At 42.4% G+C, this 19367-nt stretch overlaps 1 protein-coding gene across 1 annotated transcript in view; it reads right to left on the minus strand.

Moving 5' to 3' along the window:
- Positions 1–19367, minus strand: part of LOC119395173 (uncharacterized) — a 51845-nt gene that overhangs the window by 8527 nt on the left and 23951 nt on the right. Inside the window, exons 4-6 of the mRNA XM_037662457.2 lie at positions 13924–14067; positions 8838–8949; positions 1598–1649 (exon numbers count right to left, since the gene is read on the minus strand). Of these exons, the coding sequence (XP_037518385.1) occupies positions 1598–1649; positions 8838–8949; positions 13924–14067 (308 nt within the window). The remainder of the gene's footprint in view (positions 1–1597; positions 1650–8837; positions 8950–13923; positions 14068–19367) is intronic.

Below are 19367 nucleotides of genomic sequence, written 5' to 3' on the forward strand. Positions count from 1 at the left end.
GTCAGCTGCTTTCATTTCTACAAAGCGACATACAATTGAAAGCAGACTTGCACAACGCAGTGGCGACCGAGTTGCAAGTGGCAACACAGTGTGCTTAGGTTTTCGCCTATTAAAAGCGTGCAGTAATTTTAGAATAGAGCCATGCCACACATGGGGCCGAGCAGATATGTTGGCGATAAGTCATACTTGTGTTTGTCAGTGGCTGCCATTGTGCCTTCGCTGTCTCCTGATGCTTATCCATAAGGGCATTGCCACAACCGCGCAGAACTCAGAATCATTTATCAACCAATCTCTGCAGCTACCGAAAAGACGGAAGACCAAGCTTTTGCAGCACATTGTAACATTGGCGAGTTGAGGGGCACAGTTATCATTTATGTGACAAAAACTTATCACGGTTATGGCTTCTTGCATTTATGGCCTATTGCATGCCAAGGGATTGTTTGGTTTGTCGTAAGTAAGCATAGCTGTAGGGAACAGTGTCAGAAAATGTTGCCACAAAAAAGAGACGGCCAAGCTTTATGCTCCCTCCTACTGCAAAAAAACTTTTTTTTCCTCACTGTCATTCTGGCTCTGGAGAAATCGCTGGAAAATGAGTGATCTCGCTCATGGTATCTGAAATCTGTGCGTGGTGCTCACCGATCTTGGATATTTTCGTTGCGTTAGAATGGAGCAGGGAGCGCATGCCCCCCCTCTTGTGCTTTAGAAGGCCTGTTCTGATAGTTTTTCACTTCATATACAGCATATATTTACCGTAACTATGTTTAAAGTGTTTAGTGTAGAAGTAGGGCACTTTGAATAATGTTCATTACGATATCTGGACACAGCTTCAATGGGTAACATAGGAAAATCGTTAGTGCACCGAAAATGGTTCGTTAAGTAATATAACAATAATTGTTGGGGCTTTACGTCCCAAAACCACAATATGATATTGAGACGCCGTAGTGGAAGTTTGAAGTTTGAAGTTTATTCAATATATAGTAAACACTGTAAGAGACCTTAGGGCTCCAGAAATATCGATCACCTTGGGTTTTTTAACGTACACCTAAATCTAAGCACACGGGCCTCTAGCATTTTGCCTCCATAGAAATGCGGCTGCCGCTGAGTTCATAACTATTTCAGAACTTGTGTAAAAATGTCACGTTGTCTGTCTCAGTTTTGCAAAATTCCTATCCATCAGTTCTCATTGCAATCAGGAGTCTTCTATAATGGTATATCAGTTTTATCTACTTTGTATGGCCCAACAGATGCAGTTTACATGCAGTTTACATATATGTATATATGCTGCTGGTGTAGGGGTTACTGGGTATTTAGCTTTGTGCTCCAAATTCTAGTTGTTCTCTGTTCCCATGTACGTGTTCAAATTGGAGCCCTCAAGGTAAAGCTTCCTCTTCTTTTTTCGTAAACATTTTCATAGGGTTTGCATGTGATACATTTTGCAGATGACATAGGTAAGTATGCGTTCATAAATAAAAGCAGAATTATAGTGGTCTGTTTGTCTTTTAGTATCCGTCTTTTTTCACGCTATGCTGTTATATATCACATATCACCGCAACACTTGCTGACTGAATGGACACAATACAGAATAAATAGCACTTACAGAATTCATCTTTTCGGTTGTCATGGCAACCTGCTTAGCTTGAGCAGGGAGCCTAGGAGAGAAAAAAAAAGAAAATGTATTATTCAAGCACTACTCTCATTATTTTAAACATATATGAGGTGCTGACCTTCTAAGTTATATTAAAAACAATAAAGTGACGTATATAATGTAATGAGGAAGAAAAAATGAAAGACGGCGAGGCAGATCAGACGGTTTTATATGTTTGAACGCCTATCCATTTGTCTTCATGCACACAAAAGCAAAACCTTTTCCACATCTCATCGTATACGCAAGTGTACATGCCCATCAGTGAAACCGGTGTAATTATGTTTGAAGCCGCGAGGAAATGATTGATACCCACTACTGGGATTGACCAAGATGCAGGTGCTTTCACCATATTATGCGCATGCGTAGATGCCTCCACCTGTGAAATCGGCAAGACTATGTTGGAGGCTGAGAGGGAAGCGAGAACTATGCGTGTCGAATCCACCTCTAGCCCCGCCATGGCAGAGGTGTGCTGAGCCTCTGACAGCTGCTACGCTGTGTCCGCCTTGGATGTACCGGCTTTGTCTGGTGATTGAGAGGCTGAGTGCCGAGCGAGAAGGACAGAACAGCAACGCAGGTGACAGGAAGCTGAGCATGATTCGACCAACCCCGAAGTCATCACTGGGCACGAGCAGAACAAGACTACCAAGGTGCAGGTAGGGTACACGCTGGAGACTCCTGAACAATGTTTGAGGCCAAATAACCACACTTACATTCAATCAAAGCATTTCTGAAACATTATACGTGAAATGCACATAAAGGGAACAGTACCCATGCACTTGTATGTAAACAGTGTGTACAACGTGAAACGTCACTATAATTTTTTCCGTGGCACCACCCTTTTTTTTTTATACTTGCCCTTAAAGCATAATATTTGTTATGTATATTTGTGTTAAATGTGCGCCTTTAGGACGGTGTTGTGTATGAAGTGAAGAAGTGTCTTGTGGAATGTTTTGTCATGTATCCATCGGTCATAATTTTTATCTCCACTGACAACTGCCAACTAAGCTATGCTTAAAGTCAGGATGCTGCCATTAAATATTCACACGGACAACGATGTGAAAGTGAACATTTAGTTCACAGAATTTTACAGCTATCAATGAAAGCTTAGATATACATGGCTGCACAGCTAGGGTTGTCAGGCTTGGGTACACATGAACTTGCTTGATGTACTTCTGCTGTTTTTTAGGCTTAAGTATTTACCTCCGGTTATCCTGCCGACGTGCTACGTGCCCGGCCCATATCCATTTCTTCTTCTTGATTTCAACTATGATATCCTTAACCCCCGTTTGTTCCCTGAGCCACTCTGCTCTCTTCCTGTCTCTTAAGGTTACACCTATCATTTCCCTTTCCATCGCTCGCTGCTGTGGTCATTAAGGGTAACTGACTGGATTCTAAGAGATGGCAAATACGTGAGGGGGAGACAGAAAATTAGGTGGGTAGATGAGATTAAGAAGTTTGTAGGTAGAACATGGCAGCAGAAAGCACAGGACCGGGTTGATTGGCGGAACATGGGAGAGGCCTTTGCCCTGCAGTGGGCGTAGACAGGCTGATGATGATGATGATGATGATGATTTACCTCCTCTTCTGCTTGACTACATTTTGAATCAATACCAAATATCATACACAATAACTTACAATAAAATTCAAGCCATTATTACTAGGGGTGTGCGAATATTCGAAATTTCGAATATTTTTCGAATAGTGTTTGCTATTCGATTCGATTTGCACTAGAATTTTACCATTCAAACTATTCGAACTTCCCAAAAACAAATGCAGTCGACGTCCGCTTGAAAGTGACCCCTTCAGATTTTCAATATGCTTCACCTCATTACACTCTCGTATTGCGGCAAAGCTGCCTATCAAGCTCCGTTACGGTTGAACTTTGCCAAGAGACAGTCAACGTCCGATTGGAAGTGGTTCCTAGACTTTCAATATGCTTCACCTCATCACAGCCCGGTATTGCGGCAAAGCTGCCTTTCAAGCCCTGCTACGGTCGCATATGTACTCGCTCAAGAAAACGCTGATTCCAACATGGAGATGAAAGATGTGGCAGAGGTGGGGGCTCAATTAATGCTGTTTTGGACCTGAAATTAGAGCAGGAAGCCCGAAAAATCGGAAGCCGAAGCTTTTTAGCATCCAAAATTTCAGATGTTCTTATATATTGACGTCTACAAGGCAGATTTGGAACTCCGGACTTGAAGGGAGCACACCCTTGTCCGCCACATCAGTTGGGCTAACACAGAAGTTGAAAGAGGAGGAGAGGCTGAGGAAATGGCATCTTTGCCTATCACGTGTAAAGTGTTGTCGGCAGGGGCGTAGACAGGGGGGGGGGGTTCACACCCCTCCCCCCCCCCCCCGAAATTTTTCAGTTTTGCTGGCGTATATACACGCGAACATACAAACGCAAGCACATAAATACATAAAGTATGGTTGAACCCCCCCCCCCCCCCCCGAAAAAAGTTTCTGGCTACGCCCCTGGTTGTCGGCAACACTTTGGTTGCACCAAATCATATACATAAATAGCATTCGGCCTCTACATTGCTTCATTGTTGATAAGACAACTATGAAACACCACCCCACCAGTGCTTCATCAACCTAGCGAAAAGAATTACTTTCATGTTGCTATCTCATAAAAATATGCTTAGGAATCCTCTCTAACTTTTTTTTTCTGCAATTTCACTTCGAAGTAGTCGAACAATATTCTATTCGATTCGCACTTCACACTTCTATATTCGAATTCGCTTTGCACCCAAAATTTTGCTATTCGCACAGCTCTAATTATTACATTTTTTTTTTTGCACAGTGATGTTTAGAACAACAGTAGCGTGCAATAAGCATTGCTTTATTATTTCTGTACTATGTGGTGTTAAAATAGAAAATAAAGTAATAATTTGCAGACTCTTCCCTCTTCATAGCTTATCTATTTTCACAGAAGACTAACACTCCTAGGTTTAAATGCACACATATACCCTATAAAGTGGACGGGGGGATGACTGCCGCCGTAGCTCAGGGGTAGAGCATCGGACGCGTTATTCGAAGGTCGCAGGTTCGGTCCCTGCCGGCGGCAAGTTATCTTTTCGTCCACTTTACTTTCTTCACATTTATGGGGAGACGTGGGTCTTTTTTTTATTTCTTTTATTAGCTGGGTGAACTGAACGAAATTTAACAAGCTTATCCCAATTTTTCTGCAGATTCCAAATCTCTAATTAGATTTTTGGTAGCTGCATTAGTACAAAAGATGTGCAATCTCTAAAAGCATATTTCTTACGGGAATTTTTGGCAACTTTGCTTTGTCAAACACAGAAACAAAGTATGTGGCAAGGCTGCCAGAGAGCTGGTTTAGCTGGTGATGCTAATCCGATTGTGTTCAACAAACTTTGAATGCAAAATAAATAGACGTAAATGTGAGTGAAATTTTTTTGCTGCATACTATTTCTGATAATCGAGAATTATAATTTGGTGAACAACATTATAAGAAAATAAATAGCATCACCGGCTAGACCAGCTTCCTGGCAATCTTGCCACATACTTTGTTCTTGTGTTTGACAAAGCAAAGTTGCCAAAAATCCCCGTAAGAAATATGCTTAAATATGTGTTAGAAACTGCATATATTTTGTTCCAATGCAGCTATTAAAAATCTACTTAGATATTTTGAATCTGCAGAAAAAGCTGAATAAGTGTATTAAATTTCATGCCATTCACCCAACTTTTAAAAAACCATTTTTTAAGACCCACGTCTCCCCTTATATTCCAATTATTACAAATAACATCTCCTATACTTTCCTTGGCATTATATTCTGCTAGTTCTCATTACTATTTTCACACAGTTATATTCAATATACTGAGAGTAAAGTCAACTTCAGAAAATAAATGATACATGGTCATGAAATTTCTTATGAGGCAATGATGACAGAAAGGTGAGCTAGTAGTAGGGATTCACCATGAAAGAAGGTAAGGCGTGCAAACACAGACACAAGAGAAGGGAACATAACACAAATGCCAACTATCAACTCAAAGGGTGCACTGTGGTGGAACAAAAGTAGACAAAAGCTTATTTGCATGTGAGAGATAGCTGTTTAGCCATTTCATTTCTTTATGCAAGTTAATCGAAGGCTGGCTCCTGCATGAGCTTCCACTAGTACTATCCATATGCCAGGCCTCAACCATTAGACATGTTTCATTTCATTTGGATAGCAATTACATGGCCACTCTTGATGGGTTTTTGCTGTCACCGTCATGTTCCGTATAAAGTCCAAATCGATAACATCGCCCCGCACATCATGTGTTCTACCCGCGAGTAAAAGCGTGCGAGCGCTGGCAACAAACGTGGCTGAAGCAGAGTTGAAACGAGCCGGCCATCTCTGTGGCATAAGATAATATCAAACCGCGTGCGAGGCCTGCCGTCGATTGCTCCTCAAGAAGAGAGGAAACGCCTCGCCTGTCTTTACTCGGAGGATCGAGCTCAAACTTCAGTGACACTGAGAGCGTACTTTCTGAATCAGGTCCCCTTGTGCAGGAAGGAATGAAACGAAGTAGGAAGCACACCTTCCTGCTGAGTCCCTACTTCACTAGCTAAAATGTGCTTTAAAAAAAAAAAATCTCACTATGCTACATAAAACGCTACTGTCCTCACCAGCCAGAACCACCTAGAGAGCAGCCTGACAACAGTGCAAGGGAGGAGAGAGATGAAGGCCCCTGTTATTCACCAGCCTCGGTAGTATTGCATGTGCCTCGCTAACTTACCTGCCCGTGATGTGAACAATGTTTGCAGAATGGGCGAAACATCATACAGAGACCAAGCAGCCACTAAACCAGTCATATAGGTAATGATGTCGTGAGGTGCTTCAGGTTTAGATGAGCGCACCAGCTTACTTTAAAAGCTTATTAAGATATGTTCAAGGCAACGATCACTGCTAATACCCAGTCAGAGGTACCAATGTAAGCAGGAGAATGAAACAACACATATTGAAGGTTTAAGTTTTGGTGTTCGTGGTCCTCAAGGTTAATGGTTTGTGAAAGTGCCTGGGATACCATCCATCCCATCACAAGGCAACCTAGAGGTAATCACTAGGGGTGTGCGAACATTAAAAAATTTCAAATAACGAATCGAATAGTGCAGATGAGAAATACCGAATGTTTTTCTAATAATAAGCACCGATGAAAAAATCTCAGAGCAACGAAATGTTGGAACAGATAGGGGCAACGTTTTAATCATCGAATTAGCAAGCTGCATGCAGCCTAAGATTTTATGGGACTATCGACGCTATATTGATCACAAGATGGAGGCGTTCTGGCTTGAAAATTCAGTGCCGCCGAAGCGACAGAGTTGTCAATCTACTATCCTCATCATGACATTCATGATGATGATCACTCATATGATATGTCATTTTTATTTAAAAGCTGTTGACAAAGTTCCACCTTGAATACTGTAGTCACGGCTGCATTTCAGCCTGCAGTTCCAAAATATTTGTAAGGATCTAGTTGCTGCTGTATACGAGCTTGCCTCGGTTTACATAATTGTGGCATTTTTGTGTTGGTTAAAAGTAATTGTAATCTTCCTTTGTTAAAGCTAGTGAATATTTGCTTCAAATAAAATGTTGTGGAATTCTTGGGCTGTTTCAAAAATGGTTACATTACCACTCTAGGGCTGCTTTGAAAATGGTTGCCTTACTATATATTTGAAAACTATTCGAATAGAATTCAATTCGCATTCGATTTGGTGTCATCACTATTTGATTCCGTCCTGAATTCACTATTTGCACACCCCTAGTAATCACACAATCGACAGTAGATCAACGTCCCCTATTTTGTGGTGCTTTTTTAGCACATTCGGTGACACCAGTGTTGCAAGAAGCACGTGACAGTTCACATGGTTACTTGACGCAATCATTGGACAGCACGTGCGGATTTCGATTTCGTTTTGCCAAAAGCATCCATTGAACGGCAGTGACTGCATCACTGTGTAGAGCTTGTAAGACTTCTCTGTGGTGGCGTTCATCGCCGACAGCTAGTCAATATACTGAGATATCAAGAATTTCGTCTGAAACCTCTATATAAATGGTAATACTGTAATACATGACACTTTCGGAATGTGTGACATCATCAGTGCAACTGAATTACTGAAACCATGATGTGACGAAGTTTTTTCTGAAATGTCCTACTTTGTTATCTTGAGATTCTACTATATTAGAAGCTATTTCAAAACAATCACACTAATACTAATAAAAATCTATTACGAGACAAACACGAACAACTTAACTGAACTAAAGACTACTGCAAAGCAGTTGCATAAAATGCAGCAATTATTAGAAGTCATGTAATGTATATAGTTAATAAATGCCTATCTGTATGACTAAAATATTCAGGCATTCCTTGATGACTTGTTTTTTCTGCTCGTTCATTGGAACGGCTATTGAAAATCCAGATCAAGTGCCAAAGGTGCAGCCAAAAAGGGGTGGCACACCGGGCATGTGCACCGCTCCTTCCCCTATAAAACTTCTGTCCACGATTGCATACCTAGTGTATGCAAGATGACACCCACCTACCCAGCCCAGTCGAGGGGTAGTGGGGGCTAACGCCCCCACTGCCCTCATACATAAATTGGCAGCTGCACCGTAAATTTATTAAATGCATTTACCTCTGCATCAATTCTGTGTATTTTGGTGCAGTTGACAATTTGAAATATTACTAAATTATTTTTTTAAATATTTACATTAACACATGGCATCCATCAGATTTAAAGACTGAAATGAAGAAAAGACACTACTCAGTTCGATATTTGAAATTTCAGAAATTCATACACCCCTAGTGCAAAGCAAACCACACAGAACCATCAGCATGCACATAAAATTGCTTTTCCCAAGCCTCTTGAAGGGCGCACAGATTTCCCTCGTGGCATATTTCAGATAAGCGTAATGTGCATTAGTAAAGCTAATGGCAAGATACTAAACTTTCCCATTCCTTCATTTCCAATGAGGAATTTTTATATTCCCCTGTTTGAAACACTTGGCAGCCCTTCCTGAAGCTTAGGCCTACCATACTAAACGTTTATGCACACACTTTCAGTCAGGATATTTACTGGACAGCACTCAAAAGAAACGAACCTGCAGTAAGAAAAACATGGCAGATATATAGTTTCCCTCACAACAGTACTTGTTGGCTTAGTTTTCTAGAACACACAAAAACCACAAACCTGCATTTGTTATAGGCAGGACCAAGCAAGGTGCGTAGGCAATAGTCAACTTCTTGGTAGAGCTGGCAGGCAGGCGATAAGCCATGATAAATCTTGCTGAGGAGCGAAATATCTAAATAAAAAAAAGTGCCCAGTTTTAACATCGCATTAAAGTTAATTGCCCAGCTGCTACACTGCAATCTACCTAAAACATTTACACAAGGTCAGAATATGGTGAAAGAGGAAAGGTTACCAGTGCCACCACAAAATCAAAGTACAGTAAAACCTCGTTAATTCAAAGTCACTGGGACTGTGAAAAACTTTCGAATTAAGCGGGTTTTCGAATTAACGAAACATACAAAAAGCGGGATGCAAGGAACTTTGAATTACTGAAAGTAATCAAGAGGTGGTCGTTTGGCCTTCTAGTTTGTGGCTCCAAGGGTTGTTTTCCAGCAATACCTGGTTCCATTGTTGCCGCGAACTCGGGAAAACGGCAGGCCTCGCTGCTATCAGCGCAAAAAAAAAAAAAAGAAAAAGAAAAGAAGTCTCGTGGTCAGCTGAAATGCGTGCCTGCGGAAAACAAGGCGTGCTTCATTGCAGCACAGTGGTGACATGCGGGCAGCATGTCACCTGCTCTTCGCAGCCTCAGCGCGTCATGATGCGACCATTCGCCCATTTTTTCTGGTAAAATAAAGAATATGATAATGGCCAGTGTGATGGAATCCGTAATGTGTTCTGGCTGGAAAACATGATCATTAAAGTTTTCACTGAGTTTTCGAAGTAGGCGTTACAGGCAAGAACTCCGCCAGCAGTGCAAACGCGTAAATTGCCGAAGCAACCGCCTATCGGAGGTTCGCATACATCATGAATTCCGTCAGACCGTCCTTTATTATCTTTTCTTTTCCCAAAACGAATGGGTAAATCATGACGCGCTGACGTTGCGAGAAGCATGCGACATGCTGCCCGCATGTCACCACTGTGTTGCAGTGAAGCACGTCTTCTTTTCCGCAGGCGCACGTTTTTAGCTGACCACGAGACCGTGTTTTCTTTTTTATTTTTTTTTTGCGCTAGCAGCAGCGAGCCTGGGTTGCTTCAACTGTCACTCATTAATATCGCTACACTGCATTGCCCTGTGGCTCCTAAGGGCCGTCGCTTCCGCGGATTTGCGGCGAAATCAGGATCGGGAATTGGCACATGGCGCCCAAAGTTGAAGCGCTGACCGCCGCTTCAAATTATCCACTCAGATTTACATTGCAAAATACGGGACCACAGAAACCCTTCGAATTATGCGGGATTTCGAAATAACCGAGTTCGAATTAACGAGGTTTTACTGTATACAAGATTTACAGATAATATGTACATCTGAGAACAAAAGAATATAACTCAACTAAAAGGACATTTTAAGTGCCATTACATAACCCTAGCAAAAATTGGTTCGAAAAGCAGGTAAATCGTACAAATAAATATTTTCTTTCTTCTACGGTACCCTAAGTGGCAGTTTATGGCCAAATTAAGGGATTTGGTCAAGTTCACTTTTTGAAAGTTCACAATTCTTATCAAAATTGGACACACATATTCTCTGCTACTACTTCCGTCAACTTCCTTTCAATTACAACTGAATCAAATTTAATCAGCAACAATACACTCTAAAAACCCTGCGTTCATGTCACTCAGTGGAAGCTTTCTACACAAATCTCTCTCAATGCCATCAAGACATAGCCTAGCCGCTGACAGCCGGCCCACTACCTCTGTTCCAAAAGAGAGCATTTACAAAGAAGTCAGCCTTAAGCTCTGCTTTTGAACTCAACGTGCTGCGCATGACCTCATAATTTGGCTGAGACGTTCACAGCTCCATCTTTTATCCGCAGAATAAATTTTCCCATCAGGGGTGCAACAGCCAAAATAGGCTTTGGAGCAATTTTTAAAGCAGCAAAACGTTGCTTTTGGAGCCCGAAAATGCAAATATGAAGCAGCTTACAAAAAAGAACTCCATTTTTTAGCACGAAATCCCAAATTTGGCGCAGTGTAACAAAAGAGGCTTACTTTCAGAAAAGAAAAAAAAATATGTATGAACCATTCAACATCAGCAAATTCATGCACAGTGCAAGTGAGCACTGCTATTTCAATCAAAGCAATGTGTTGAACCACCTCACAGTGCAAACAATGACAAAGTCGACATTAGCATTTGCAGCACCTGTCAAATCATTTGACAGGCGCTGCAAATGCTAATGTGGTCCTGCCAACCTGGTGACCTTGAAATACGGGAGATTTGTAAAGAAGGAGCGAGTTGAGGTGGCAAAAAAAAAAACTTGTGTACATTTCTGTTTGTTGTTTTCAGGGCCACAGAAACATCACTCACAGCTCTGAATGACTGGCGGTAATTTTTTCAACGTCAGCGATCATTGTAGTACTTGTAATTATATGGCACGTGCACGCATGAACAATTATGGAACAAAACGTGCTGTATGCCGTGACAGCTAGTGCTAATAGCTCCTTCTAAATCTTAGTGCCCTCATCCACAAGGAACCAGTGTACTGTGGCGAAAATGGCTTATTAAGAAGTGTTCTGCAAGCGAAAGAACAAGGCTAGGAAATTGTAAAATTGTAGAACCACTGTCCCTTTATTTTCTTTCGCCGTGAGGTTAGGTTAGGGTCTGCACGTCTGGATTGAATTGCATGATGATGCACAAACTGCACGTGGCCAACGCTGCCTGCACTTCTTGCTAAAATTAGCACAACTGAGAAAATTTTGGGGTTGGCCGGGCATCTTAGCACAGCATGGCGCAATTTTAACATATTTCACGGCTTTGGCTCATCTCAGTGCAAAAATAAAAATTGTATCAAATTGGCACAATTGGCGCAGCTGTTGCATCCCTGTCTCATCAATGATTCTGAATGATTTTCTCATCAATGATTCTCATCAATAATCATGGAATACCAACTAGCCCAGTCACACATCTTGCTTTAGTTTATTTCTCATCAAGCCTGAAAAGTGATCCATGGCCCCTATAAAGGGCAGTAACTTGATGTAAAGCTGATTCAAGCTTTCGGTGTTTTGCAGCACACAAAAAGGCATGGATAAGTTCCTATTTCATCTGATTACCTTTTTGTGAGCAGTATGTGTTTGCTGTAATGACCTAATGCATACAACAGACATATAAGCCAAGGAAAGCATAGGGGACATGATAGGTAATTTTTAACTGTAGTATAGTAATTGTGACATCAATGGAAATTAATTAAAGTGGACGAAAAAACACCTTTGCCATCAGTGGAGCCCCAACCCACAACTTACGACCCATGTGTCACTAGAGAAGTTCACCAGAGTAATAAGACGCTTGATAAAGACTTTGCAGTCAACCTTACGTACAGATTTTTAATGTCTTTGCTGTTCTGTATAAAGCACAGTATGCATCATAATTAACTAAGTAAAAAGGAATGTTTATGTTTTGAGCAAGAGATCATGCAAAATTTCACAGACTGCTATTGCAGGCATTCTTTTTCCACAAAATTTATACAGAGATATGGCGCTCCACCTCTGTTGGCTTTGCTTACGGAGGACATTTGGAATACATGTCACTATTGAGCGGAAACTATGTTTCTTGTATCCAATAGTAGAGAGGCAATAGAGGCGCTTTACAATACACACAGGACAGATTAGCCTGAAGCCACACACTCGTGATGATAATGCGATGATGATGTAGAGTCCCATACAACAGCCTCTGTATCACAATGGCGGTAGATTCTTCCAGAGCAACATAACTTGCAACATTTAAGCTGCAAGCTCTCATGAGTTACACCATTTATAAACGCAAATTTTGGATTAGATGACAGAAGAAAGCAACAAAAACACTTTTCAAGGTGTATGGCTGGCTTGCTCAATGCTCCAAGTATGCATGAAGTGAACAATCAAGCATGACAACCAAGCAAGCAGGAGCGAGGGACATCCTTGCTATGACATCCCTTACAAGAGGGTGCTACTACTTCTTGGCGCTCATAGTACAATCCGTTTCCTGCTCATATCATCACAACTTTTAACGAAATGGCCTTGTTTATCACTGATAACATACATCTTGCTCCTGCTAGTCTTTTCTTAGTCCCTTAATTTCATGCTTTCTTACCCATATTTTACTGCATGCTCAATTTCTTTTTAAACATTTCAATTTTGAATATCACTTTCTTCTAACTTGCAGTTCACACAATACAACCTGATCCCTAGGGCTTATCACTGTGATTTTCATGCTAGGGCATTTACTTACTGAGCCTTCGGCTGCTTGAGAGTTTGCTGATTTCCCTAATTACATCTGGCCACCTGACTTCAACTATGGCCTCTGCATATGGTTACCTCCTTATACATTTCTTCTACGCTACCCTTGTCTTCAGGTTCGTCGAGCCTCACACTTGTAACATAGAGCTAGTCTTATCAATCACTCTTCATTTCCACTAACTCAACTTCCCTTTTAAGAAATAAAATCCTAATCGAGGACGAAATTGTGATCCTTACAATGCACTCAACCTAACAGCGCTTTATCTGGCAGTATGTGAGGACTAGCTGGTACATGGTATAGTTTTGTTTCATTTCTCATCTCCCAGTTGTTTGGACTTTTCCCGTATCCACATCTGATTACTGCAGTGCCAATTTTCTTGAAATCGAGGTCGGCCATTGAGGTCCACCACACGGTCCACCACACTTCAAGGTCCAATTAAATTTTTTTATCCATGCAGGGAATGTTACTTCAAGGTTTTCTAAATGTGGTTACATAATAATAATAATATCTGGTGTTTTACGAGCCAAAACTACGATGTGATTATAAGGCACGCCGTAGTGGAGGGCTCTGGAAATTTCAACAATCTGGTGTTCTTTAACGTGCACTGACACTGCACAGTACACGGACCTCTCAATTTCACCTCCATCGAAATGCGACCACTGCTGCCGGGATTGAACCCACGACCTTTGGGTTGTGGGTTCAATCCCAATCCAAGCACCATAACCACTGTACCAATGTGGTTACAAATACAGTGGCTTGTAAAATTCTTATACAAACAGCAACTGTAGTACCTAAAGACAACATCAAAAATACAAAAAAAGAAAAAAGAAGTGGAATGCTTACGGTCTGAATCGGCATAGTCAAGGCATAGTTCCTCATTGCGAAAGAACATGGACTGTAACAATATCACCAAACTGAGCTTTTCATCTGTTATCATATGATAGTTGGTTTGTCGTTGCCGTATAGTCACCAGCTTCCTCAGCCGCCCTTAAAGAACAACAGCAGAAACAACACATAATTATGCATTCCTCAGACATTCAGCAGCCATCAGCAGCCACTTCAAGCGAAACCCCCCCCCCCCTCCTCCATCACACTTCTCTCTCTCTTTTTACTTGATAATACACATACATGCACTAAGGAAAGCAGTTGCAGCCTTGAAGAAGACAAGCCCACTTGTCGAAACGTCGGCTACAGTGACACCCCGTGTTCACAAATTTTTCATATCTAGTGGCACTAAGATATGTAGGTGCTGGCTCTGTAGCTTTGGCTGCATAGCCACCAAGGGCGTCAGCAGGATTGTGTCTTGGGGGGTGCTAACCCATGTTGCATCACGGTTGGGGAAGGGGGGGTGAGCGCTGGTGCAACACCCTCTAGAAGATATCAAGGCCTTAGCTCTCTCTCTGTGACGTCACACGAGGGGGCAGATTAGTAAAGATACGGATCACTGTTCAAGAGAGGTTGTCTCGCAGATGCACCTTTGAAAACTTTTTGTATTTCTTGCAACAACGAGCATGATTGTAATTTGAAAGAAATCTGACTGCAAGAAAATCATAGGAGCAAAACATTTATTTACACAATCCACGTTCGTTTTGTGCTTGCGCTATATCAGGAGCAATACATATATTTGTTGTGGAGAGCTGTGGCTTTTCTTTTTTTACTGATCGGCAGCGTCCAGAAAGTTGTCATTCCGCTTGCCACAAAAGCTTTTCGCTCACGTGGCCATTCTCACAGGCATCGAAGGAAGATTGCTCTTCGTTGGCCAGCAATTGCAGTGTGAACTTCATGACGACCTGGCGTTGTGCGGGCATTATTAGCAGTTCTCGCCCCGTAGCGAGGTGCTTTACGACAACATAGCTGTGAGCAACAGCGTTAAGTGAAAACATAGATGGGTAGACTAAAACCTCCTTGGTCCAACTGCTTCACGAATTCGTAGTGTTCATGAGCGGCAGAGACTGTGATCGTCTTATCCATAGTCAGAGCATCTCTGCATTACGCGCAATTCGAGTTTTTCAGGATCCCATACACTACATATCCTGCAACGTAGACCAGGATCGGAATGACGTCCTGCATCTTCGACAGAGTCTCACTGCTTACAACAACATTGCAGCTGGTATGTAATGTTTACCTGCTTGCGCAGCGCTGGTCAGTAGAAGTAGTCAGCAGGGTGTTCTGCAAGCTTACCCTGGAATTCTCAGTGACAGAAAGGTTTTCCTGCGGAACAGCACGTATCCAAGCCTTCCTCAGTGTTTCCTCCCTCAGGAACTTGAACATGAACACCTTCATGTACCTGGTGTAGTTGCCGCGGCATCACGGTACGCAGCGTTTTCACAGCATCTCAGCGTGCTTCCTTTCATATTTCCAAAGCTCGCAGACATCGAAACAATAATAATATCTGGGGTTTAAGGGGAGATGCTACTCGAAGACACTTTTTCTTTAATATTCACCCTAGAGCAATGAAACTTGAGCTGCTTTTAGAACTTTTTATGCTGATTTCAAATATATAATTAGTTTTCTTGCAAGTTGCATACTTTTAGTTCTGCAACATGACAAAGTGAAAAACTTAAGCCTTTTGCCCCCCCTCTTTTCAGAAATAAACTTCAATAATTTTTTACAATTGATAGTTCATAATGTTTCAAATAAAGTGTGGAATGCAAGTAACTAATTAGGAAGTCCATACAAAATATGTACTAGACGAGAAAAATTTTAACGTGGGAAGCTCATATTTCTCCTACCCTAGTAAAAGCTTACATAACTTTTTTTTTATTATATAATAAGAATATTGAAACTTAAACAAGATAATTGCATTTAACCTACTTTGGAAAAAATTTGGGAAAAATTTCATGCAGATCTGAGCACCAGAAGTACCCGAAAAAGGAGGGGCACATTGACAAAAATGGCAAAATTTGCGTTTTGAGAAAAACGAGTTTTAAAGTCAAAATTGCATGTTTATTTATCAAAGATGTCATTGAATGCGACTAAATTTGTACACAAGAAAGAGCAATCCTCCTTGTAGTGGCCACTGCCATTAAAATGCGCCAGCACCATAGGTTTGGCCCTCACAGCTCTTTCGAGCTGACTCCTCGACAAGAGATTTTTTTCTTCAGCGAACGCCGACGAGCCCTTGCTTCTCCTGTTAGTTTTTGAGACATTTTTTTCTGGCGTGTGCTGTCCCGTGATGTGCCAAGAGCAACCAGATCATGAGGCGGGAGCACGCCAAGCTCTTCCAGAACACGTTCAAAACTGGAGTGCCCTCGATTAAACCAACATGTTCAGTGCTGTCATATCAGCAATCAACGAAGACTCGTCGTCCTGTGATTTTTTTTCGTCTTCGAAGAGTCCGATCTTTTTCTGGGAGGCAGTCACATATTCGAATACCGCGGCAAACTCGTCGGACGCATCGGCGTCACTGCCACTACGCCTTGCGGCAGCAGACGCTCTTTTCGTGGTTTGAGTGTTCGGCTTTGATTTGCGCCGGCGTCCTCGAAATTTGTACGCCGCGTGAAACTTCACAGGCCGGTGACCGCGCTTCCTATGGCTTTCTTCATCCATAACGGATAAGCACTCGAGAAAAGCGTTGTTCAGCTGCGCTGCTCAACGAGACATGGATCCTGCAAGTAGGCTTCACAGCACACACAGGCGCGCAGCGGCCAATGGCGGCTCCCGATCCGTACCACGTGATTTAAAGCCAGTCGCGGCGCTCGAAAAGGCGGCAAAAGCGTGCGTCTCTTTATTATTTCTTGCGCTGCAGCAGCGCGGGAAACCGTCGTTATTTGAACAGTGAGGCTCGGCTCTTCGCCTAATGCGGTCAACAATGGCGAGCGGCGGCGCATTATCGGCGGCAAGGTGCTCGAAGACGACACACTTTCGGCCTTTTGACAGCCACCTTGTGCTCTTTAGACGCAATTTTAAAGAGGTTCCAGTTGAGTCTCGGCATTGATTTTTTTTTTCAGAACAGTAGAGGTACTAATCTTAACAAAACAGGTGAAAACAAAAAATCGATAATTTTTTTAGAAAACTCGCGTTTTTCGACCCGCATCTCCCCTTAACGTCCCAAAACCACGATATGATTATGAGAGACGCCGTAGTGGAGGGCTCCGGAAATTTCGACCACCTGGGGTTCTTTAACGTGCACCTAAAGCTAAGTACACGGGCCTCAAACATTTTCGCCTCCATCGAAAATGCAGCCGCCGCGGCCGGGATTCGATCCCGTGACCTTCGTGTCAGCAGTCGAGCGCCATGACCACTAGACCACCGTGGCGGGGCAGACATCGAAACACTCACAGCAACACACAAAACACAAGCAACTGAACCGTGAAGAGATGCACGTCGGCAAAGACGCACCAGGGAACACCGATTCTGCCAGTGCCTCAAGGTGTTGATGCTTCGGATACGCGACGTATCGCGGTGACTGGCCAAGCTCGTTTGCCGCCTCATGCGTCTGCCTCATCTGCTGACGTAGTGTGAGTAGAAAGGGCACAGAACTAAGGCCTACTCCTTTTTCTAGAAGGTGTTGGCTGGTGTGATTTGGGTGGGGGGCAAGGGCTGGTGTGGCTTGGGGGAGGGTAGGGGGGGGGGGGGGGGTCAAGCGCTCTTTTCGCACCCCCACCCCCTGCCGATGCCCATGATAGCCACAGAAAGCTGGGTGTGTTCAAATAAGGACACACCAAGGGGGGTCCCGACTATTTTTTGTTTTGCACGAAATTTTTATATGGGCTGGGCAAATGTCTCTATAGAAAGGAATGAACCTTCATTATGCAAAAATTGTCACGGATTTCTAGGAAAAAATTCGTGTTTCAGTACAGGTGGAAAAAGACAATTCTACAACTTTCGGATTTCACAACTTTGGAGGTCTATCACTAAAAACTTAACGCCCTGTGGACATCAGTGTTCATTTTTCGTAAGTCTGCACCAACAGTACTATCGGCCTATGGAAATTCAAATTTGTGTCACTGACAGTACATTTTTGAAAAATTGTCAAACTTTGATTTTTGAGCGACTACCTCTGGCTGACCCCAAATTCAAGGGCCTTTTTTCGCAGTTTTCACTAAGGCGCTCAAGCTGAAAATATTGCTCACAAGTCTACGAAAGGTTTTTCGCTAACAAAGCAAAAAATTATGCGACTACACCACATATTTATTTCATTATAAAACCACAAAAATGCCATAATTGCAAAACTAGCGAAAATTGCAGCATTTTAGGGTTGTTTAAAAAAATAATCATCATCGATTTTTATGAATATGATGAAATATACCCGACCATGACTGCTAAATATTGTGCTGCAAAAATATGATGCATTATTTCATTTTAAGTGAAAAAATTGAGCCTATTTTAATACTCATGTATGGTCTTAACATCTATGTGTGCCGTTTTTGTGATAAAATACATTTAATAGACATATTTAGTACGTAGCTCGCTTTTTTGGTTTTAATAATGACGATTGACCCAGCTTGTGTCTTTTTTGACCATTTTGAATCACAGAAAAGCTGAGCTTGAATTTTCAGAGCTCCTCTGTCTGTAACCATACTATGGTGCGTTGAGGCAGCTGGCACACGAGAGCGCGTACAGCAAGACCAGAGCGTAATACAATACCACCCACAAGAGGGAAAAACAAAAATACGTATAACAGCCAAGCACTCGGAGAACCTGTGACGGAGAACACATGACCATCGTGAAATGCGAGACGCACCGCAGTGCGCCTGCAATGGTCGGACCCAGACAGGAGAGAGCGTTCCCTCACCTCTGAAAAGAAGCTTTTTCGGTGTGGACCGTATGTCAGTCTGGATAGTGAACTCGAATAAAGAAGTCGTGTTGTTTTGTATGTGTGTCAATGACAGTTTTTTCATCATATTGTAGTTACTCTCGAGTCGTCCTCTATTATTATTAATAAGTTATTTCGAAAGTAGATAAGATAGAGATTGCCGAGTGTGTAAGAAGCCCACTGAAAGCAGCTCTCCTCACGTAAATTATGGTGTGAAGACACCAGCTGCGATCCGGCTACTGAACTTTCTATATCGCACTAAGAACTTCCTTGGACGCTACCTTCAGCCCAAAGTGAGTGTGCCTTAGAGTCACTGTAACCTACTGTATCACCAAGAAACCGCACTCTGGCACAGTTCTGATGGCGAAGTTTCCTGAACGAAATTGCTGCACCGACTACTTAAAGAGACACAAGCGGAAGATCAGGTTTCAAAGGAACTTCCGCAGTGTCAAAGACTTGGGAATTGAAAATCTAAAGAAAGTGTTGGAAGCTGACACAGCGCCCCGAGTGCATGACTCGCACTTTGTGT

Source organism: Rhipicephalus sanguineus, chromosome 1 (assembly GCF_013339695.2).
Source record: "Rhipicephalus sanguineus isolate Rsan-2018 chromosome 1, BIME_Rsan_1.4, whole genome shotgun sequence".
NCBI classification, from domain to species: domain Eukaryota; kingdom Metazoa; phylum Arthropoda; class Arachnida; order Ixodida; family Ixodidae; genus Rhipicephalus; species Rhipicephalus sanguineus.